Source organism: Eleutherodactylus coqui, chromosome 6, assembly GCF_035609145.1.
Source record: "Eleutherodactylus coqui strain aEleCoq1 chromosome 6, aEleCoq1.hap1, whole genome shotgun sequence".
In the NCBI taxonomy this organism is placed as follows: domain Eukaryota; kingdom Metazoa; phylum Chordata; class Amphibia; order Anura; family Eleutherodactylidae; genus Eleutherodactylus; species Eleutherodactylus coqui.
This window is the reverse complement of record NC_089842.1, coordinates 124490740-124514776: the sequence shown is the minus strand read 5'-3', so window position 1 is coordinate 124514776 and position 24037 is coordinate 124490740. Positions and strand designations below refer to the sequence as shown.

General features: G+C 43.8%; 1 protein-coding gene across 3 annotated transcripts in view; it reads left to right on the top strand.

The window, feature by feature from the left end:
• The window catches only part of PPP4R4 (protein phosphatase 4 regulatory subunit 4), a 102099-nt gene that overhangs the window by 55433 nt on the left and 22629 nt on the right, over positions 1-24037 (top strand). For 2 of the 3 annotated variants that reach the window (XM_066607506.1, XM_066607505.1), the window contains exons 3-8: positions 1591-1693; positions 5461-5608; positions 8019-8092; positions 9928-10034; positions 11665-11772; positions 22865-22986. In XM_066607506.1, coding sequence (XP_066463603.1) covers positions 1591-1693; positions 5461-5608; positions 8019-8092; positions 9928-10034; positions 11665-11772; positions 22865-22986 — 662 coding nt within the window. Of the gene's footprint in view, positions 1-1590; positions 1694-5460; positions 5609-8018; positions 8093-9927; positions 10035-11664; positions 11773-22864; positions 22987-24037 lie in introns of those variants that run through there. The other variant, XM_066607507.1, reaches the window with a different exon arrangement.

Below are 24037 nucleotides of genomic sequence, written 5' to 3'. Positions count from 1 at the left end.
AGTGAATGGAGGATCATTCTCCCTCCCCCCACCTCTATTCACAGGCAGTCGTTCATGAGTGTTTATATGGGCCAATCTGATGTTCAGTTTTCTGCATGCAGAAACTGAACGAAGAACGAGAAGCGAACAAATACTTGTTTGTCGTATAGTCGGGGCATGTATCTACACTGAACGAATATTTCCAATTCCTGCTGGATGCGGTAAACTGAACAATTTATCGGCCAATGTGAAAAGATCCTTAGTGGTCCCAAAGATCCCTGGAGGCACTAGGGCATTGTAGACCACAGTTGGTGAAGCCCAACAAGCATCATCTAGCCTGGGCATGGTGTGCTAGGGAGTATCCTTCCCTGGACTCCTATCAGCATGGAAGGTTTGAGCAAGAGCTGGTGGTCATTATGGGTGGGACCTGACAACTAGGCCTCAAAAGAGATGGTACAAGTTAATTACAACTTTTCTGCTGTTCGAAAGAGTGATGAGTGAGAGACCGCCAGGCGTGAGAGATTACCAAGCTGATATATATATATATCTCTTATAGAGACTTGCACCAGAAAGTCTACAATATTGCAGTGGGGCATAGTACCTCTATCATGTGGATGTCAGTGGGAGGAGGGTTAATAAATCTTTCTCCCTTAATTGCATTGTTTGTAATAAGTGCCCCCTCACTTGTACTTCTATCTGTGATTCACCGGGATGCAAGAAGATGCGGCGTAGGACTGCATTCTGCTTTTTTCCTCCGAGGGAGGATGACCGAGGCCATCACGATCTCAGACAGTGTATGTTCGGTGACAACAGAACCTTGTATTTCAGATGTAACCATGTGCGGAGGAACAGTCTCTACATGATTGACCCCTTCATAGTCGGAGAGCAGTGACAAAGGCTTGTATACATGAATCTACCCCACGTATTACACAAGTATGGCTGAGTCACTGCAGGTAGTGTCATGCACTTAGTGGATCCTCCACCTTCTGTACTGTTCTCTCCATGCACTGGGCTGAGTCAGCAATTATATGTATATTGTTAAAGGAGAATGACATCCAGAAAAAGCTGAAAACTCAACATTAAGTAGAGATGCTGTGCAAACTGTAACTGGGGATCCCGCGGCTAAACAGCGTCTCCTAATCTTCTGCAGCGCCACCTATTGGATGGCAGCATTCCTGCAAATCAATGTACGACTTTTTAACAAATCTGTAAAACAAGGATTGGGAATAGGCTTGCTTTTACACTTGCACTCTTTTGAATACAGGTTTGCACATTATTTACAGATCACTATATAGAGTAAAATATGTCATAAGACTCCAAAGGAACCGGGGGCAGAAACCTCTGCTCAAGCGTAATCACACACTGCAGTCAAAGTGGGGCTTTGTTGCGGTTTTATGGAAAATGACATAAGAAAGCGCCTTATGATATGACCACACCATATGGATAAACCTTTTACGCAGGAGACGGTAACCTGTACGCCATCTAATGCGCTGTGCTTTCTTTCCAGCAGAAGTCTTTGCTGTAACTGCATTTTCTCTAAACCAAGGCGAAGGCTTATAATGTTCTTGCAGATGAAGATTTATTTCAGCTTGGATTATTTCTGTCTTCTAGTTCTGGCCAAGACATCCAAGGAACGAGCGTTGTGGCCAACTTGCCTGTGCTTATCCGGCAGAATCCTTCTGAATCACTGAGGAGGGTGGTGCCAAAAATCAGAGTAAGTAATGTCATTGTAGTCACTTCATCATGACAGATCACAAACCAGGAAGGCTTTATATATTTGTCCAGGGAACAGGACTGTGACAACCCCTTATTTTCATTGAAACACAAATCATAGAATGGAATAGCTGATGCATTTTATAAGGTGTCTGGCAGATGACAGCAGATATAAACCATATCTCGCAGCTGATACCATGCTATGAACCACATCACATCAGCTGATATGGAGGAATCGTTCTGAGTCTGAAATGCATTTTAATCAATGCAAAAACATAAAAGAATGATTTTAGACCACAATTTTGATAACCATTAATGACAGTGGCGAAAAGGATTTAGTTCTTACCCCATTACCACTGAAGGACTATATCACTGGCAGCTATAACCATGCTAAGAAACTGGTCACTGGCAACTAACACTATAATAATAACCCTATTACTGCGGCCCAAGCAGTGCAGTAACTGCATGTAGCACAATGACCATCCAACCATGGCAACCAATGGCCGCTCTAGCTTGCTGCCACTATTGGCAAGATTGTGAGGCCATTGGCTGCCACACGTGGATGGGACCTCTGCCACATTCAGTTATTACATAAGGGGGGCCATAGCCCATTAATGGCAGCTTATATCATGCTAAAATGTTTATGACTGTGTAAGAAATATTTTTATTGACAATATGAATGCTAAATAATGGTAATACTGAACAACAATAATATCCCTATGTAGGCTTTAGTGGAAGGTCAGCAAAGAAAGCACACCAACATAGGTGTATATAAAAGAAATTCTATTATACACAGTTACTTGGACAGCATAAAACTCATAGGAAGCAAAAAATCAACAATCTCATAAGAAACCAACTTGCATATAATTGAAAACTACACTATAATAACAATGAATGTAAACCTGATACTCCATTTGACTCCTACACACAAAACCTGGGGAATAACCCAGCAAATTTGATCATGAGCAAGATTCAGGCCTCGTTCACATTAGTGATTTTGCGCAGCTAAGTTAGCCGTGCAATAAAATCATGATCATTAGAACCAGTGGTTTCCTATGGATTTGTTACGTATTCAGGTGTGGAACCACTGTGTCGTTCCTCCGAGCAGGCTGAAACCACCTGGCAGGACTGACAGGTGACCCAGAGAGCAGATGCTCACTTCTCAGCGCGTAGCTTGGTACAAGGCAGACACTAGGACTGAGCTAGCCCTGGGCTGGTGCGGAATAAGGAAGTCCATACCTAACAGAGAGAGGAGTGATCGTCCTGACAAGGACGGCTCCAAGCTGGAACCTGGGCGCTGAACATCCCCATAACCGGAACAGGTTGAACCGAGGATGTGAGGAGGTAACAGAGGCTCTGGGTGAAGCACAGGTAGCTCACAGCTACAGCAGACTGGAGAACAGTTGCCACAAAGATTACTGTAGGAGCAGCAGCCACGAGCCATCATAGGAGAACAACAACTCTAAAGCACTGGAGGCCAGATCTGAGGGAGCTATATAGTGGAGTAATTGGCAAACAGCCTCCAGCTGGGTGGAGGAGTCAGGAACTGTTAACTCTGGAGGTGCTGAAGCAAAATAAACACAAACTCCGATAACAGACAGGGCAGAGCAGCAGATATGTCTGCTATACCTAACAGTATTTATCTGCAAAAAAAAATTTGACCAAAAAATATAGCAGATAAGTGACTGAATTCAGCGGTTGAAATTTACTGCTGCCAAAAAATATATGTCTTGACCTATCTTTGGACCGAAAAACTCTGGAGCCTCAATAGACTCCTATGGGAGCTGCAAAAAAAAAAAGGGGGGGGGGGAGGAGTTTAGCTGCGTCCAAGGCTGGGAAAAGGTGTCAGGTGCCTCTATTTAAGTCATTAGGCGGATTTCTGCCAACCGAGGGAATTCCGAAAAGCAGTGTATTTTTTGATAATACTTCACACCCATCCGTGTGAATAGACAAAAAACCACTAGTGAAGTTCTGGACTTATTCACGGACAATTGTCCATTCACATGATTTTTGGCAGCGATGGCCATGATTTATTGCGTGGCTAACTTCAGCGCAATATTGATGCTCGTGTGTAAGAGGCTTAAGGCTGCTCTCACACAGCCCACTTTTTACTGCCGCGCTAAACACAGTACAACACCTCCATTGGTTTCAATGGAGTTTCATAGACTAGTGCTCGAATGCGGCGTTTCTAACACCGTGATTTTTGAGTGCTGTCTGCTCTATTCGTGTGCATTTTAGTGCTTTTTAACACGGCTCATCATCCATTACAATGATGGGGTGCGTTAAAAAACGCTGTCAAACACAAAAGAATGTGTGACAACGCAGCTCAAAATTGTGATAAAAAGCCGCTTTTTTGAACGCGGCGTTTTGGTAACGCATGTGAGAGAGTGGCCTAGGCTAAATCCACTGATGCAACAACAATTATTTAAGAATAAAGAACCACCAGCATAGCTACCAAGGTCAGAATATCTACAGGAACACCTCCTCAAGAATGCCCATTGCTGATGTTCTCTCTCAGTGACCCAAGCCTGTTTTGGGACGCTTGAACTATAAGGCTGGGTTTACACAGGGTGGATTAGCCGCGGAAATTCCGTCCGGAATCTCGGGGTTAGCCAGACATGTGGACGAGATTTATGAAAAATCTCGCTCACACGGGGGCGGCAAAGCTGGCAGAAGCCGGCGCTGCGGCACGGATTCCCTGGCCGTAGCATATCAAATTTTGTTATCCCGCTGCAGCTGCGCTTCTCTCCATGGGAGCGTCGGCCGCAATGGAAAAGCGTGCGGCCAAGCTGCTCTAAAACCCATGGCAAAGTGGCACGGGTTTTGAAGCAGCGCTCTCTCAGCAGAAATCTCGTGTTTTTCGCTGCGGCAAAACCGCAAGATTTCCACTGCGAATACGACCCATGGAAACTCGGCCTAAGTGGTTGTACACTTATCCATTCATCATGATTAGCTAGCCCAGATGCCTTTGACAATAACGAATAATGCAGCACGTAAAGCTCAGTGCGGCTTTACCAAGTGAAGATTGGGGATATTTGTATTAAAGGGCATGAATGGGTACTGTAGGTTCTAGGTAGTGATGTAGATCTAGAGAGGGAGGTATAGGTTTGGCAAACTCCTCCAGAACCCCCACAGGCTTGTATACTTTTTCATTGGGTGTGAGTCTATGTCCTGTTTCTGGAAGTTCTGTATCAATATTCCTCATTGAGCGGTGCTGGGATGTTCTGTTCCTGTGATCTTCTAGACAAGGCTTTGGAATCAAGCCTCTCTGAGATTACCATAGTAACAGAAAAAATATTTCACAGACATCTGTAGCGCCATAAAGCAACTGTGAGAAGATTTAATTCATTGTGAAATACAGAAAGTTCTTCCAGCTGAACAAGTCTTTGCTTCTTTGAGGACACTGTATCAGGCAGCTAGATGTGGACATGGGGGTAAATCTGGGTTCCCATTGAGTTACCATAATGCTAGTGTTACACTGGCTGATATTGTTGGCTTTTCTGATTTTTGGGAGGTAACTCCATACAACTAGTTACTGCAGTGTAGTGGACAGTAAAGTCCCCTTAACAAGGCAGTGGGTTGGGGGCAGCATAGACCAAATATTTTTATCATTTATTCATTTGTATTAATAAATTGTGTTGTATCAACCCACTTGTCAACTTGTTGCCTTTCAACTTGGCAAAACAGATGCACCAGACAGAATGTGCTGAGATGTGAAGCAAGCCGTTCCCATTGTCTAACATTCTTCCTGTGTCCCCTTGCTGACAGGAGGTTCTCCATGTTGCAGGAATAGAGATGCAGCTGACAGCAGCATATTCCTTCCTGACTATCCTCCAAGAGGAGTCTGTCCCGGTCCACTCGTATTGCCTGTCCTTCCTGCAAATCATCCTGCAGAATTTGGAGCACAGAGATATAGGTGAGAGCTGTTTATTCTAATGGATTACACTACCCTCCAATGTGTAAGAATATCGGTACTAGAATGATCTACCTGGACATGACTGCTAGAATACTGCGGATGGGAGGGACTGAACCATCTCCGTTTACACCGAACAATAAGCGAACAAGCCAACGATGGTCTTTATGCCTGCAGGAAAAGAACAACAAACAAAAAGCGAACGATTATCATTCGTCATTGGCTACGTGTAGACCAAACTATTATCGTTCGCTTTTGCTCGTTTGAATCGTTCCTTCTAAAAGCACCTTTCCTTCATGTTTATTCAATCTGCTCAATAAAAGACATGAACAACAACAGTCTGTGTGCTACTAGTTAAGGCTGGATTCACATGAACGTATATCGGCTTGGTTTTCACGCTGGCCGATATACGGCGTCTCTCTCTGCAGGGGGAGGAGGCTGGAAGAGCCGGGAGCAGGAACTGAGCTCCCGCCCCCTCTCTGCCTCCTCTCTGCCCCTCTGCAATGAAGAGAGGTGGGGCAGGACTAATTATCGGCACTTAGCCCCACTCCCGTCCCACCTCCTTCCATTGCAAATAGTGCAGAGGGGCGGAGAGGAGGCAGAGAGGGGGCGTAAGCTCAGTTCCTGCTCCTGGCTCTTCCATCCCCCCCCCCCCCCCCCCCTGCAGATGAGGACACCGTATATCGGCTCGGCGTGAAAACCCAGCCGATATACGTTCATCTGAATCCAGCCTAAGGGCGGTCTCACACTGCCAGATTTTAATTGCAGAATCCACGATCATCACCCACATGGATGATCCGTGGTATTCCGCACCCATTGAAAAAATAGAATATTTGCATGTCCGCTCATATAAGCAGATAGTGATTGCAATTTCTGCAAGCGGATTTAAAATCACAGCATGTTCTATTTTTGAGCGGAATCCGCATGGACGGCTTCCATTGAAATCAATTGACATTGCGGATAGGCTGCAGTCACCTGTGCTATCGCTAGACGATGAAAAACAAATATTAAGAAAAGAAATCTGTACTGTACATGACAGACTTGAGTGTCCGTAGTCATCCGCAATAGAGAGAACGAAAGTACGCGGGGTTGCCGGCTGGGGTCAGAGACAGATTTCCCTGCGGGCTGCCGCATGCGAAGTCCAATTTGTTCTTGTGAGACCGGCCTTAGTTAGGTCATGTTTGTCTACAATTGTAATTTAAATAATAATTACACCAGGTTTGTTAGTAATGAATTCAGAAATCCATTTAATTCCAAAGGGTTCACTTATTTCCTTGCAACTGTACACTTGGTGATTGCAGCTGTAGACTTTCTGCTTGGGTCCCATCACATGACTTGCACCACTTCATGTGTTTTAGCTGCAGACTGGTCCCTGGTGGGAGGTGAAGGGCTCAGGAGACACTAAATGTATCTGCTGAACGTAAGCCATATGCATCCCAATCACTTGAGGTTTCTTCTGTCTGTATGGGACGCACATATCTTGCTGTTTCATTAGAACTTGATGGATTCTAAGCAGTGAAATTCATTTAGATTTGTCAATACATGAAACATTCTGATCTTTATGGGAAATGTCTGAAGTTATACTTACGACTAATGGGGGGCGTCTCCTATAACCCCAGAGGCCTTCCCAATCACTTTATAGAAGGACTGCAAGTAAAGTTTTGGCACTTTAAAGAGGTACCCCAGCCAGAGAAAGTGACAGCATATTCCTGTGATGCCCCATTTACTCATAAGTTAGGTGGTAATGTATAAATGTTGTTTTTGGCAAAACCCCCTTAACAGCCTTGTTGATCTGCCATAAAACAATGGAAGGAAATGTAGTTTTACTGCATCAGACTACAGTAAATTTGACATTTTCTAGAATGCACTACAACATGGGATATTCTGTAGAGACACTGAATCAGAAGGGGCTGAGGAGAGATGTGAAGTCCGATATGTAAGGCAGATAAAACCTTGGATGCAGCTCTGGGAACAATTGGGGTAAAAGTGTCATGTACTGTAAAAGTACCTTTACACGGGACGACTATCGGCCGACTAATCGCCTGAAACAGCGAATTCAAATAATAGTTGTTTAGTGTAAACCTGGCCACCAACAGGGTGACCAGTGATAAATCGATAGTCGTTTAGTCTCAGTTTACTAAAAAGATAGTCGCGGGTTGATCAAAAGTCGTTGATCAAAAGTGGTCTGGTGTAAAGTCATAGTTATTGGTATTTGAACAATGTGTGGAAACGTTTACATGGAGATCCTCTCTATGAGTGATATTTCAGAAAACAAGTAATGAAGAATAAACACTCTGCTCCACTTAAAGCTACCTTGTTGTACCGTCTTCTTGAGGTTGTAGTCAATGTTCTATAAGTCGGGAGGTGAAATAATCTGCAGATCCACTGATTGTTTTCCATGTTGGTTTGGCAGGTGTGAGCAACGCTTGGTTGGATACTCTGCTTGCTGTGATAGACGTCCTGCCAAAGGAGACCATTCGACACGAGGTAACGAGGAGATCTTCACCTACTAATGTTTTCTCAACTGACTAATCTTGTAGTAGGAGATTCTAAGAGGGTAATGAAGATACAGAAGACCAAGACATCATCCATACATCTCTTCTGTATCTTCATGGGCCATGATGTATCAGTGCAGCTCTGGAACTTGTCATCAGCCGTTAAGTTAGAGCTTCTGTAGGATGGTTTAACCACAATCTCCAGCCTACAGGTGCCTTTGGGGCTTGTTAGGATGTCCTCCTTATATGTTATCGCAGCTCCTTACCTTATGTGAGTCGTACTGAACAATAAGCAGCAGATTACATCAACAATCCATCAATGTTATAACCACGGAGAACCCCTTTAAAGCAGAGCTCAGTTTCTTATATATGGGCTTTACATAGACGTGTGGATACACCTATCTTATCAGTAAGTGATCACTGTGCACAGGCCCAAAGGGTTATAGCCAAGATCAGCTCATTGGTATATATTAAGGTCATTAATAGAATGTAGGAAAGGGACTGTGCATAATCTGGGGGTGTAGTGAATATGTCCCTTTAATGCTCACAACCTCCTGTACAAGGCGAGCTCCTAATCACTGAGAATCTCTTTTCCTCCAAAAGAAGTGAATTATGTTAGTAAATTGGCAAGAATGTCCTGGTGTCTGCGCCGCTCGCTGCTTGGTAACTGGTTGTTCAAGTACAAAGTATCTGCAATGCAAATAAGGGAAGTGTAATGGTGTACAGTAGCTGATTAGACATTCACCACAGCACTGATGGGATTCCAGGAGCTGAAAGGGGAAAGTCGCTGGGTGACCTCAACACACTCACAAGTATTCTACTTCTATCACCAGGAGCCTAAACATTCACACTAGATCACACCAGATCTGTCTGATCAGATGTGAAACTGCAGCCTCTGGACAACTCTAAGCCCCATGTTACATATAGAAATGAAGTACATAAACAGTGGAGACATTACTTACCCTGTACTGATCCTGAGTTACATCCTGTAGTATACCCCAGAGCTGCACTCACTATTCTGCTGGTGGAGTCGCTGTGTACATACATTACATTACTTATCATGTACTGATCCTGAGTTACATCCTGTATTTTATTACAGAGCTGTACTCCCTATTCTGCTGGTGGAGTCACTGTGTACATACATTACATTACTTATCCTGTACTGATCCTGAGTTACATCCTGTATTATACTCCAGAGCTGCACTCACTATTCTGCTGGTGGAGTCACTGTGTGCATACATTACATTACTTATCCTGTGCTGATCCTGAGTTACATCCTGTATTATACTCCAGAGCTGTACTCACTATTCTGCTGGTGGAGTCACTGTGTACATACATTACATTACTTATTCTGTAATGATCCTGGGTTACATCCTGTATTATACTCCAGAGCTGCACTCACTATTCTTCTGGTGGAGTTACTATGTACATACATGACATTCCTTATCCTGCACTGATCCTGAGTTACATCCTGTATTATACCTCAGAGCTGTATTCACTATTCTGTAGGCTTTAGAGCCCAAATCTCCCAACATTTTCTGCTTGTTCACTGTTTGCATGGAGCCTGCTGTTACGATTTACACTCTTCAATCGTCTGATGTAGGAGAAACTCCACTGGGGCATGACAGGAGTCGTTTTTTTTTTTTCACAAGATCCTTGGAGCTGCGTGGCAATACTTCATAATCAGTTGCAACGTTGACATCTACTGGCCATGAGGGGGTACTACATCATGAGCCATCACAGGATGATTACACATGTAGTAGATGTGTCTTATATGTAGGTTAATATTCTTCTCACTTGTTCATACCCTTTTTATTCTTTGTACAGATCCTCAATCCTCTTGTGTCCAAAGCACAACTTTCTCAGACGTTACAGTCACGACTTACTAGCTGCAAGATCCTAGGAAAGCTTGCCAACAAATTTGAAGCTCATATGTAAGTATCAGGATATACTTGGTATTTGACATTTTTAACTATTTTTATACCATGTTTTCCTAGAGCCCTGAATGGCAACCTGTACTGTACTGTACTGTACAGAGATACAGACAATGTACCTGTTGAGTGCTGCTCTAGGAAACCTGCGGTGCAACCTGTATGGGAGTTATTATGGTGATTCTATTGGTTGTCACCCAGCTTTTCTAAAAATATATATTTCACAGCATCGATTTTCATCAACTTTCTGATATACTTTTATATAGTTCTGCTCATACAGCTGATGAGCTCGTTACAATGTGTCAGTGTATGTAAGAGCTATCAATATGGGTTGCCATTGTATGTAGCTAACAGAGCGTTGTACAACAGGTAACTGACAGCATGAAAACTGCCGCTACTTACATGTGAGTTTTGCAGCAGATTTTGCAGTTCTACTGCAGTTTTGTGCTCATTTTACTAATGCCGTGGATATCACAATGCCGTGTTCTAGTCATGTTAAAAAATCCGACAAAAATGAATCATTTGAGATTTCTTTCCACCTTCAATGTGACCCGTTATCTGTAAAATTCCATTAAAAACCAACTGCAATCATTATGGCTATGTTCACACAGGACAGATACGTTGTGGGATTTCCACAGGGCAATTGTTAAACCGTCTTGAAATCCACAAGCACAATTACACTCCGTGTAGATGAAAAATCACTAAAGCTCATTCATTTAGCTAGGATTTCAAAATGCTGTGGATTGTTGTGGAAATCCATAGCGGGCATTCTGCAGCGGATCCATGCACTGTGAACATAGCCTTAGGAAAAAAAGAACATTGGGTTGCATAAATATGCACACCCTGAAACTAATATTTTTTTGATATACCCTGTAACTTTATGACAGCATTCAGTCTTTTTGAGTAGGTGTCTATCAGCTTGGCACATCTTGACTTGCCCACTCTTCCTTGCAAGAGCCCTCCAAAGCTGTCGTGACCCTCTTCAGGTCAACTCACAGTTCTTCAATGGGATTCAGGTCTGGGCTCTGGCTGAGCCATTCCAAAACTTCGATCTTCTTTTGGCAAGCTATTTTTTTGTTGATTTGGAGGTATGCTTTGGGTCGTTGTAGTGCTGAAGGGTGAAATTCATCTTCATCTTCAGCTTCATAGCAGAGGCCTGAAGGTTTTGGGCCAAATAGAACTGTTCATAATTCCCTCCACCTTGACTAAAGCCCCAGTTCCAGCAGCAGAAAAACAGCCCCAAAACATAATGTTGCCTCCACCATCTTTACTGTGAGTATGGTGGTCTTTTCTGCGAATTCTGGATTGCCCTGGTATCCTTTGGTAGTGCGTTCCAGAGGACTGGTGCTGCTCTGGAGAAGTCTTGAAGGCGGGAATGAGAAGTTCGAATTAGAAGGGCGTTCAGTCTAGTTTCGTTAGCAGAGCGGAGAGCCCGGGCTGAAATCACTCACCTTGGTCGGGTTATTTAACATGACAAAAACATGACATTCTCACAGGGGTGTGTAGACTTTTTCTATCCACTGTAAGCTGCCCCAGCTTGGGCTGTAGACATTGCTATATAAATGATGGACTGTAATGACTCATTCTTCCTGACTAATTCAGCTGAATTCTGGATGCTTTTTATGTATTACAGAGTTAAGCGGGACATACTCCCTCTAGTGGAATCCCTGTGTCAGGATGTAGAGTATGAAGTCCGTTCTTGTATGTGTCGCCAATTGGAGTTGATTGCGCAAGGCATAGGGTAGGTATAGAGTCTCATTACATATTAGTTACTACAGCAATGGAGCAGTTTTATTACATTGCTTAAAATTCGGCTTATCGTTTAGTGCTGAAAGCTGCAGTCACAATGTAACAAGCTTCAAAGCTGAAATCTCCCAGTATTCCCTGCTGGTTCAGTGTCTTCACAGAGCTTGTTTTCTGGGATGTGTTTTCCTTTCACCGCTGTAACGAGTATGAGGAGTCGGGGAAAACCCTAAAAAAACCTCAGGACTCTACTTCCATGTGCTCTAGCAAAAGCTGGTATGTCCCCAAAACCAAGAGTGGGGATTTGTGTAAAAAGATAAAGAAGTTAAGTGAAGAAATTGACACATTAGAGGAAAGAAGAGACTTTATTCTTAAAACAGTGTTTCCCCGAAAATAAGACCCTGTCTAGTATTAATTGTCCCAAAAGAGGCACAGTGTCTTATTTTTTTAGGGGATGTCTTATTATACTTACCTAGCAGGCTCGGTCCAGGTCCCTCCCGCTGCTCTCCGACACGCTTCTTGCAGTCCTCAACTGCCCACAGAAGATCATTTCATAGCTGCGAGATTCATAAATCCCACCTCCAGGAAGAGATGGCTCATGTTGTTGAGGCAGTATTTATGAATTGGCTGAGCTGTGGAATTGATTGGCCAATTCATAAATCCCGCCTCCACAACGCAATGGCTGTGATTGTTTCTTCGACTGCTGCTCATCCAATCAATGCAGCGCTCGATAAACCAATCACAGCCATCGCATTGGTTCATCAAGCGCTGTATTGCTTGGCTGAGCAGTACCGGAGAACCAATCGGAGCCATTGCTTCCTGGAGGTGGGATTTATGAATCCCGTAATCAGGTAGTGATCTTCTGTGGGCGGCCGGGGGCTTTAAGAAGTACGTCGGACCCCCAGAGAGCAGCGGGAGAGACCTCCTAGGTAATGTATTCCTTTTTTATGTATTGCAGCTAGGGCTTATTTTCAGGGTAGGACTTATATTTAAAGCCTCACCAAAAATCCTGAAAAATCTGGGTACGGCTTATTTTCAGGGTACTATATTGAACCTAATAGCTTTCTGCCTGCCAATGTTCACATGCAGAATTCTACTGCGGATTTCTGCAGCGGGAAATAAATCCGCAGCGTATTATTTTTACCGCGGATTTACGCTGTGGGAGGTCTCCATTAATATAGCATTAATGGAGAGCACGGAATTCCACGATCACTCACACGCACTTCTTTATTTAATATTGTGGTACTCCCGCGGCATAAATCTGCGGGCGTATCCCGCGACGCTCGTGGGCATAAGACATAAGGCAAAAACTTCATCAGAATTGGAAGGCTAGGAGGGATAATAGGAATAAAGCCATCTAATCCGATCACTCATGATGGCGGCACTCATCCCATTAACGCTTTTGACCATTAATGTTGCTAACAGTAAATCAGATACAGCTAGATTTACAGTTGTTGATTTTCTCGGCTGTGTTGAAGCTAACATTTTATATTTGTGAGAGATCAGGCTGCCATATTTGGCAATTGTGCATAAGGTGAAGACTGAGTGGATACCTGAGTATTCCTATTAGTTACTTGCGACTGAGCCGTATAGCAGGGGAACAGTCCTTTTTAAGACTGCCCAGGTTGAAAGCAGATGAGTGATCGAATTAGAAATGGGGAGGTGCCTGATCTTAGATGTTCTCATAATGGGACAAGAGCTTTGGCTTATTAACCCCTTAGTGACCAAGCCTGTTTGCGCCTTAATGACCAGGCCAAATTTTGCAAATCTGACATGTGTCACTTTAACATGGAAAAACACCAGAAAGGTTTTGCATATCCAAGCGATTCTGACATTGTTTTTTCGCCACATGTTGTGCTTCATTTAGGCGGAAAAAATAGACCGATAGAAATTGTGTTTATTTATTAAAAGCGCCAAAATTGGGAAAATTTTGAAAAAATCGTCATTTTTTCACATTTCCAACTGCAATATCTTAAATATGTGCAAACATAATATAGAAATTTTTGCTAAGATTTATATTTCCACCCGTTTACTTTATTTTGGGCGCACATTGGAAAAACTTTCGTTTTTTTTTAACTATTTAGGAGACGTACAAATTTAACATTACTTTTTAGCATTTTGAGGAACACTTTGTTTTCCTATACCAAGCCGAGATTGGAAAGGCTCATGAGTGTCAGAATAATAGATACCCCCCCAAATGACCTCATTTTAAAAACTACACCCCTTAATGTATTCACTGAGAGGTGTCATGAGTATTTTGACCCCACAGTTTTTTTTCAGGAATTAATTCAATTTAGAGGAGAAAAAGTAAAATTTCATATTTTTGCAAATCTGTCATTTTAAAGACATATTTTTTTCCTATAGTTTACATGAAAATCAGGATTTACACCCCAAAATGGATACCCCTATTTCTCCCGTGTTCAGAAATATACCCATTGTGGCCCTATTGTTATATCTGAGTCCACAACGGGGCCCAAAATGAAAGGAGTAGTCAGTGTCTTTCAAAACAGAAATTTTGCTTGAAGTCCTTTTAGGCCCCATAGCACACATGTAGAGTTCTTGAGCGCCCAAAACCATAGAAAACCCCCACAAATGACCCCATTTTGAAAACTAGACCCCTTAAGGAATTTATCTAGGGGTGTACTGCATATTTTGACCCCACAGTTTTTGCATGAATTCAAATCAAGCAAAAGGAAAAAATTGTGATTTTCGTTTTTTCGGCAATTCTGTCATTTTAAAAACAGCTTTTTTTGTACAGCACACATATGAAGGAAGACTTGCACCCAAAAATGGATACCCCTGTTTGTCCCGTGTTCAGAGACATACCCATTGTGGCCCTAATCTTATGTCTGGATACACAACGGAGCCCAAAATGAAAGGAGCGACCGGTGGCTTTCGGAACACAAATTTTGCTTGAAGTCCTTTTAGGCCCCATTGCCCACTTGTAGAGTTCTTGAGCGCCCAAAACCATAGAGAACCCCCACAAATGACCCCATTTTGAAAACTAGACTCCTTAACGAATTTATCTAGGGGTGTACTGCGCATTTTGACCCCACAGTTTTTGAATAAATTCAAGCAAAGCAAAAGGAAAAAATTTGGATTTTTGTTTTTTTGGCAATTTTGTCATTTTAAAAACAGCTTTTTTTGTACAGCACACATATGAAGGAAGACTTACACCCCAAAATGGATACCCCTGTTTGTGCTGTTTTCAGAAATATACCCATTGTGGCCCTAATCTTATGTCCGCATGCACAACGGGGCCCAAAATAAAAGGAGTAATCGGTGGCTTTCAGAACATAGATTTTGCTTGAAGTCCTTTTAGGCCCCATTGCCCACTTGTAGAGTTCTTGAGCGCCCAAAACCATATAGAACCCCCACAAATGACCCCATTTTGAAAACTAGACCCCTTAACGAATTTATCTAGGGATGTACTGCATATTTTGACCCCACAGTTTTTGAATAAATTCAAGCAAAGCAAAAGGAAAAAAATAGGATTTTCATTTTTTGGGCTATTGTGTCAATTTAAAAACAGTTTTTTTTGTACAGCACACATATAAATGAAGGCTTTCACCCCAAAATGGATACCCCTGTTTGTCCCGTGTTCAGAAACATACCCATTGTGGCCCTAATAGACTTACAGGACCCATGGCTAGGCCTACAATAAAAAAGGAATACCCGTTGGATTTCAGGGTACCACTGAATAAATTTCAGGCCCCATTGCCCACTTATCGAGCCATTGAGCGGCCAAAACTATAAAGAACCCCCTCAAATGACCCCATTTTGAAAACTAGACCCCTTAACGAATTCATCTAGGGGTGTACTGCGTATTTTGACCCCACAGTATTTGAATGAATCTAAGCAAAGCAGAAGGAAAAAGTTACGATTTTCAATTTTTTTGGCAATTTTTTCAATTTAAAAACAGTTTTTTTGTACAGTGTACATAGGAATGAAGACGTTCACCCCAAAATGGATACCCCCGTTTGTCCCGAGTTCAGAAACATACCCATTGTGGCCCTAATCTACTTACAGGACGCATGGCAAGGCCTATAAAGGACGGAACACCCGTTGGATTTTAGGGCACAACTGAATACATTCCAGGCCCCATTGCTTATTTGTACAGAATAAAGATTGACTCCCTAAAAATTCCCCCCCTCCCCCTCCACGCCCTTTTTGGCGTTCGCAAATCTTAGATAAAAGTAAAAATGTGAACTGTGTAGTATTTCCGAAGACAGGGGTAATTACGGAGGCTGGTTGGAATGGGCCCATGGGGCAATAAAACCGGGTATCCCCCCCCCCCCCCTCTCATGCTTTTTGGGGGTATTTCATGACCTCAGTGGCGGGTATGGGGTGTAAAAAGTGGCGTTCCGTGAGTCTCCGTAAGCTTGATGAGGTGCGGCGGTCTCACACAGAAGGCGCTCAACAAGGTGCTCCTGGAACTGCAGGAAAGCGAGCGTTCCCGGGGCTTCTTGTAAAATACGTATCACAGGTAGCTGTCTGAATAACGCCGGGCTCACGCGGGTGCAGGCGGAATCCGCTTGCGGAGGCCCACAGCGGATCCCATCTGTGAGCCCGGCTGTGACCCTGCGTACGGCTGCGTAATGTACTGCGCATAACTGCCTACTCACACAGGCGGTCATGCACAGTACACCTTTGTTTGTATTTCCCGCACCGTCGCTTAGCGATGACACGGGTACCCGCAGCCCGTATACAAGGTAGTTGCGTATGGGCAGCGGGTATATCCGCGACCATGGAGCACAATGGGCTCTATGTTGCCGATTCCGCAGTAAAATAGAACCTGCTGCGTTCTCTTTTCTGCGAGTGGATTACGCAATTCTGACCCGCTAATGTGAGCGGAATTGTGTAATCCAGTGCGATTGATCTGCGTATTACCACGGATCAGACGCATGCGGAATCCGTCATTCCTATCCGGTCATGTGAGACCGGCCTAAGGTAGATCGCTACCTTTTTATCACGTGACCGGGGACCGCTCAACGAGGCCACCCGTCACTGCTCCAGACTCTCGGTGACTGTTGGTCGCTGGGAGCAAGGAGATTTTAAGTTTCCTGGGCTCCCTGACTCTTGCGCATGTGTCCGGCTTTTTGCCGGCAATCGCATGTGCAGAATCCTGGAAGGTCCACGGAGGAAGATCGCGTCGGGATTCAAATACGCAGGCCTCCGGTAAAAAGATTCATCTCCTCTCACCGATCGCATCAGTGAGGGGAGATGAAACTTCAAATTTTTTTTTTTACTTTTACGTGATCGCCATTATTGGATAATGGCGAACACGTGACCAGGAACCGCTCACCGCGGACCCCCATTAAATCTCCATGCTCTTGGCTACGTTTTGTAGCCAGGAGCAGGGAGAATTTAAATTATCCTGGCAATCCACAGCTTTTGCGCATGCGCCCGCCATTTTGGCGACGGGCGCGTGTGCAGAAGCTGTGGTAAGGTCCGCGGATAAATCTGGGGGCCTTAGGTACGTACTTTCATCCTCCCTCACGGATATGATCCATGAGGGGAGATGAAACATACGCTTTTTAAACGTTTAAAAACTTTTTTTTACTTTTTTTTTTTTTACTTTTTTACACTTTTTTTTCACTTTACATGATCACTGTCATCCATTGGATGACAGTGATCATGTCCCTGGTATAATCTCTCTGCTCCTAGCTACACATGGCAGCCAGAAGCAGAGGGATTTTAAATTCCCCGGGGCTCGAGCCCGTCTGTGCACGCGCCCGATGTCAATCATCGGGCGCGCATGCGCAGACGGGGATTCGGGTCCCGGGACATCGGGACACCGCTGAGGACTGGGGGTGAGTATTTTCACCTCCCCTCATGGATCCGATCCATGAGGGGAGGTGAAACTGACTTTTTTAAAACTTTTTTTTAACTTTTTCGCGATCGCCGCTAACCATTGGATAACGGCGATCGCGGTACCGGGGACCGCTCACCGCAGTCCCCGCTGACATCTCCTGCCTCCCGGCTACCTACAGGAGCCGGGAGCCAGGAGATTTTAAATCTCCCGCGCCGCCGGGCCTTCTGCGCATGCGGCTGACGTAATGCCGCCTGGCGCGCATGCGCAGAAGACCGGCTTCGGGCCCCGGAGCGGCAGGAGAGCGGGGAGCAGCGTGCAGGACCTGGGTGAGTAATTTCAGCTGCTCCGATGGATCCGATCCATCAGAGCAGCTGAATCTTTAACTTTTATGTACTTTTATTTACTTTTTTTGCGATCGGCGCTATACATTGCATAGCGCCGATCGCAATGCCGGGGGGGGCTCCGAACAGCCCGGGATGACAGCTCCATGCTGTCAGCTACCTGCGGACACCGACAGCATGGAGCTGTCACGTCCACAGCCCGAGGGGCACTATTCTCTGCAGGAAGCATGTTTTTACGTCCTCAGAGAATAGAGCCCACTTCGGGAGGACGTAAAAACACTATGGGCTGGTCGTTAAGGGGTTAACATCTATAGGCCCCAAAGTATGTGGGACCAGAACGATCTCTTTATGAGGATCAAGCCTTTTCTCTGTACATGTCCGCAGACCTCAGACCATGCGCGATTCACTTGTTTTAGAGGTAGTGATAGGTCTAGGATAGATAGGCTTTATTTAACGGAGGAAGCTGTCTTCTCACCGTTATTGGTGTTGGAGGTGGTGTTCTCTAATCACCGTCATCTTATGTTTTCCCTGAATGTTACAGAGGCTCCTTGGATGGGTAGAGGTTTGTAGAAGTTGAATTCGTCTCTCCTGGAAGAAGCAGAAATACGATGGTCATTTGAGGAGTTTCTTCAGAGCCAAGATCCACCACTGGGCCTATGTAGCAGTAGCTCAGAGTGGTGGGAAATGTTCAAACATCGGGTGGTGAGGTTCTTCAGTCAGCTTTCCAACCTCAGAAGCCTGAGCAGAAGGCATGTGTATTAGTGCTGGAGGAGGAAACTTGAACATCTTTTCTCGACTGATGTAGCCACTAGGCAATCTCTAGTGTGAAAACCTTGCTTAAGAAATGTCACTATAGGCACACATCTTTGGTTTTTGAGAGGGTCTTTGGGAAGTACCACTTACCTGACCCTTACAGAAACAGTATGGCCTCCTTCCCACGAGCGTGACGGGCTCCGCCGCGTAATATTACGCAGTGAAGCCCGTCACGGCGCCCCCCAGAGACCCCATACTTACCAGCGGAAGATAGCGTGAAGACGCTTCCCCGCCCACCGCCGTCGCGTCATGTGACACGCCCACCGTGACGCGCCGGCCGCGTCATATGACGCGCGGCGGTAGGCGGGGAAGCGTTTTTTCACGCTATCTTCCGCTGGTTGCAGCGGGAGATAGCGTGAACGGACGGCTTCCATTGACTGCAATGGAAGCCGTCAGCGCGTACACCCGCAGCAAATAGAACATGCTGCGGGTGAGGACGGGAGATTTCACGGTGCGGAATTCCGCGGTGGAATTACGCATCGTGTGCATTGTGCTATTAGGTTCAATAGAACCTAATAGCAGGGGGCAACGCAGCGGATTTTTGCCGCGGATTTACGCGGCGTAAATCCGTTCGTGGGAAGGAGGCCTAAGATGTCAGTAAATTGTATAATCATAATGGGACTGATAAATAGTACAGGATCCCTGAATAGGTCAGGATCAGCAAACTTGGAGGTTATCAGATCCTTCTTCTCACATCTGGAGGGGTTTTTATTTTAGGATGATAGGCTGATTCCTTTCACTTTAGTTTTTTGTTTCCTGAAGTAAGTATGGATCAAAAGACTTGAGTCAGGACTTGAGGCTGTAGAAGTCTTGTCCCAGTTTTGTTTAGGTATGTAATGCTGGTAGTGTTTCGTTCATATTGTATATATTGTAAATTAGCTTGGGAGGATTTACTTAGGTGATGGGTTTTCTTTGGATTGAAGTGGATTTAGGGTTCTGGTGTATGAGAGGGTTGGTTTTATTTTCTGTTCATTATGGGGGGATATACAGTAATGATGTGTGTATATGTTTTGATAAATACTGTATGTACATATGTATCTAGTATGGGTAGTGGACCAATGTCAAGTTTACTTTAGGCTTGTTTTCCATTTATTTTTGTATATTAATAAAAAATATATATATATAGATATAGAGAAATTCTATTACTTTGGTCAGTGTACATATTGTTTAGTTTGTTTTGTCGTAATGCGTACATTGTAATATTTAAGATATTCTTTATGTTCTGCATGTCTACTGTTTTTGTTTATTGTTAATTTTTGTACATATAGTTTTTATTGTTGTGCTTTATACTTTTTCAATAAAAAAGATTTACAGGATGTAACTCAGGATCAGTACAAAATAGGAAATGTAATGTATGTACACAGTGACTCAACCTGCAGAATACTGAGTGCAGCTCTGGAGTATAATACATGATGTAACTCAGGATCAGTACAGGATAAGTAATGTAATGTATGTACACAGTGACTCAACCTGCAGAATACTGAGTGCAGCTCTGGAGTATAATACATGATGTAACTCAGGATCAGTATAGGATAAGTAATGTGTGTACACAGTGACTCCACCAGCAGAATAGTGAGTGCAGCTCTGCAGTATAATATAGGATATAACTCAGGATCAGTACAGAATAAGTAATGCAATGTATGTATACAGTGACTCCACCAGTAGAATAGTGAGTGCAGCTCTGGAGTATAATACTGGATGTAACTCAGGATCAGCACAGGTTAAGTAATGTAATGTATGTATACAGTGACTCCATCAGCAGAATAGTGAGTATAGCTCTGGAGTATAATGCAGGATGTAACTCCGGATCAGTACAGGATAAGTAATGTAATGTATGTACACAGTGACTCCACCTGCAGAATAGTGAGTGCAGCTCTGGAGTATAATACAGGATGTAACTCCGGATCAGTACAGGATAAGTAATGTAATGTATGTACACAGTGACTCCACCAGCAGACTAGTAAGTGCAGCTCTGGAGTATAATACAGGATGTAACTCAGGATCAGCACAGGATAAGTAATGTAATGTATGTATACAGTGACTCCACCAGCAGAATAGTGAGTGCAGCTCTGGAGTATAATACAGGATGTAACTCTGGATCAGTACAGGATAAGTAATGTAATGTATGTACACAGTGACTCCACCAGCAGACTAGTAAGTGCAGCTCTGGAGTATAATACAGGATGTAACTCAGGATCAGCACAGGATAAGTAATGTAATGTATGTATACAGTGACTCCACCAGTAGAATAGTGAGTGCAGCTCTGGAGTATAATACTGGATGTAACTCAGGATCAGCACAGGTTAAGTAATGTAATGTATGTATACAGTGACTCCACCAGCAGAATAGTGAGTGCAGCTCTGGAGTATAATACAGGATGTAACTCAGGATCAGTACAGAATAAGTAATGTAATGTATGTATACAGTGACTCCACCAGTAGAATAGTGAGTGCAGCTCTGGAGTATAATACTGGATGTAACTCAGGATCAGCACAGGTTAAGTAATGTAATGTATGTATACAGTGACTCCATCAGCAGAATAGTGAGTATAGCTCTGGAGTATAATGCAGGATGTAACTCTTTATATGGATTAATCTATGGACTGTATAATGGTGTTCAGGGGTAGATAAAGACTTTAGTGGTGAATCGTTCCATCATATCCTTGGATGAGATTTAGTGTTACCAGCAGCCGTATGTTCCTGTTTAGCACTGTACTAAGTTGTACAGAAATGAACTTCCTAAGGCAAACTGAATGCACTACTTTTTTAATTAATGTAATCTCTTGTGGAATGAATGCACTTAAGCATTCATTAAAGCCATAGATGACTTTCCAAAGTATTAGACTTATCACTCTTATAATTAGGACATACCCAGAATGCAGCAGTAATGCAGAAAATATAGAAAGAAGGATATTGGTAAAGGCCGAGAACAGCTATGAGATTAAAGTGAGTGTGTCAGGTGATAATTCCCAGCCAATCGGCTAAGGGGGCATGCTGTTTTTGAATTTCATGAACGTCTTCTGTAGCTCACCCTCCTCCTCAAATAATATATTTCTGCAAAAAGGAAGGGAAAAGATGAAGAAGGATAGATAGGGAAATGGATAGACCTGAAGTATAACTTGAAGCTCTTGGGCAGTGGTGCAAGTGTGCCTGAATAGTGACACAGCCTGTATGACATAACAAAAGATGACTGCAGGTAGAGCGCCACTAGAACCTCTTCTTGACTTCAGATGGAAAATTCCAAACTTCCAGGCAATGCTTTGTAGTGATTAATTGAGTATAGTTGAAGAACTTGCCCTCTGTGGGGGTGTCTTGACATTCCTGCAGCTGCTTTTGTGTGGGTCGATAATTTGCCCTTAGCAGATATTGAGGAGTCTCCTTGGCCCAATAGTGACACAAAAGGAACAAACAAAAGACAAGACTGCAGATGGTAATGCGTCCATTACTGAGATGAAGCAGATGACTCATCACATAGCTCAGAAGGAATGAATATACCTGCAGCTAGTATATGTGCCATGTATAAAATGACACTCTCAATAGGACTAATGGAGAGAGATCTACACATGGAGCTGTACAGTATGTACAGTGATATTCCACCCTGGAAGCAATGCTACTTTATACCTCCCTATGTAGAGAGTGCAAGATTACTATGGAGTATCATAGTACAAAAAACTCTGTATGAAATCAGAGACAAATGGAGATGCAGTAAAACCCCCCATACACTTGAATGGGAGCCCAAATACAGCTTCATACACGGCAGAGCTATAATACAGCCATGTGCATGAGACCCGAGTACTTCACCTGCCTTGGAGTACAGCTCCAATGGCCCCCATTAAGCTCTCACAAATAGGGGTCGTGAATCACTAATAAATTCTGCTGCATTTTAGGCGCATCAAATGGCAGGTAGCTTGGGGGCCGTAATGTAGGTATATACCCATGAGGGATTCATCTTGGGGGGTCTTCTGTTTTAGGCATATCTTGGGATATCATTTTGGGTGTGTGCGGTAGACACATTTGGGGGTATCTACAGTCGTCTCATTTAGGGGTATTTATGACAGTGGTACATGATGAATATAATGAGATCTTTGAACATTATTAATTAGAAGTTGTTCTTTGTTGTAGGACAGAATTGACAAAAGCTGCCATTCTCCCGGAGCTGATTGAACTCGCCAGAGATGAGGGCAGTAGTGTGCGACTCTCAGCCTTCGAGACCTTGGTGAATTTACTATCTATGTTCGATCATGGTACGTTCCTACAAATTAAAGGTTCATCAATTAGAAAAGATTTTTCTGGAAAACAGTATAGAAGGTAGCTATAGGTTGTTTGTGCTCCCACCAATCCTTGCCACTTCTCTATTCTACGCCCAGCATTGGATCCCCCATAAACGTAAACCACCTAGCTTTGTACTGGGAGTAAAAAGAAGCAAGACTCTGTAGTAAGTTTGGAGGTCAGCAAATATCAGCTATGCAGTAGAATTCCGCATGCAACCCTGGAAGTAACTAGAGTATAAGGACCAAGGTTGCTCAGGATCAGTACAATACAGAGTCATAGGAAGTGGGATAATTAAAGGGTCTTAAAGTAGAAACCATGAGAGTCCACCACACCTACAGATGGACTGACGTACTAGAGTATTGCGTAGAGGGTTGGAAGGAGGCCACAGCAGAACCCAGGAAACTCTATGGAGAAGATCAATTGCTGCTGGGGTTTTCACGGGACCTGTGGGTTGGAAATGGCTATCCATTCTGCACCATGCTTTGTTTTGTTGGTTGAGCACAATGTGAATACCAGATCTATTGAGAAGCAGGATGTTTTCAAAGTGCTGCACCCAGTAAAACGTAATCTGTGTGGGGGACTTTTATACTATCTTGTATTAATGAAGTCTATGGAATCATTTAGAGAAAGCTCCTGATACGTGAGTGCAGACACTTAAGAGCTCACCCACGTACGGATGGCACAGTCAGATAAACATCCTCTGCAGCCCCTGGGAAAAATCAACTCCTCTTTGGAAAATGATGGTATTTTACATCAGCAGCACTTAAAGGGGTTGTCCCGCGCCGAAACGGTTTTTTTTTTTTTCAATAGGCCCCCCGTTCGGCGCGAGACAAACCCAATGCATGTGTTAAAAAAAAACGTTTAGTACTTACCCGAATCCCCGCGCTGCGGCGACTTCTTCCTTACCTTACTAAGATGGCCGCCGGGATCTTCACCCACGATGCACTGCGGGTCTTCTCCCATGGTGCACCGTGGGCTCTGTGCGGTCCATTGCCGATTCCAGCCTCCTGATTAGCTGGAATC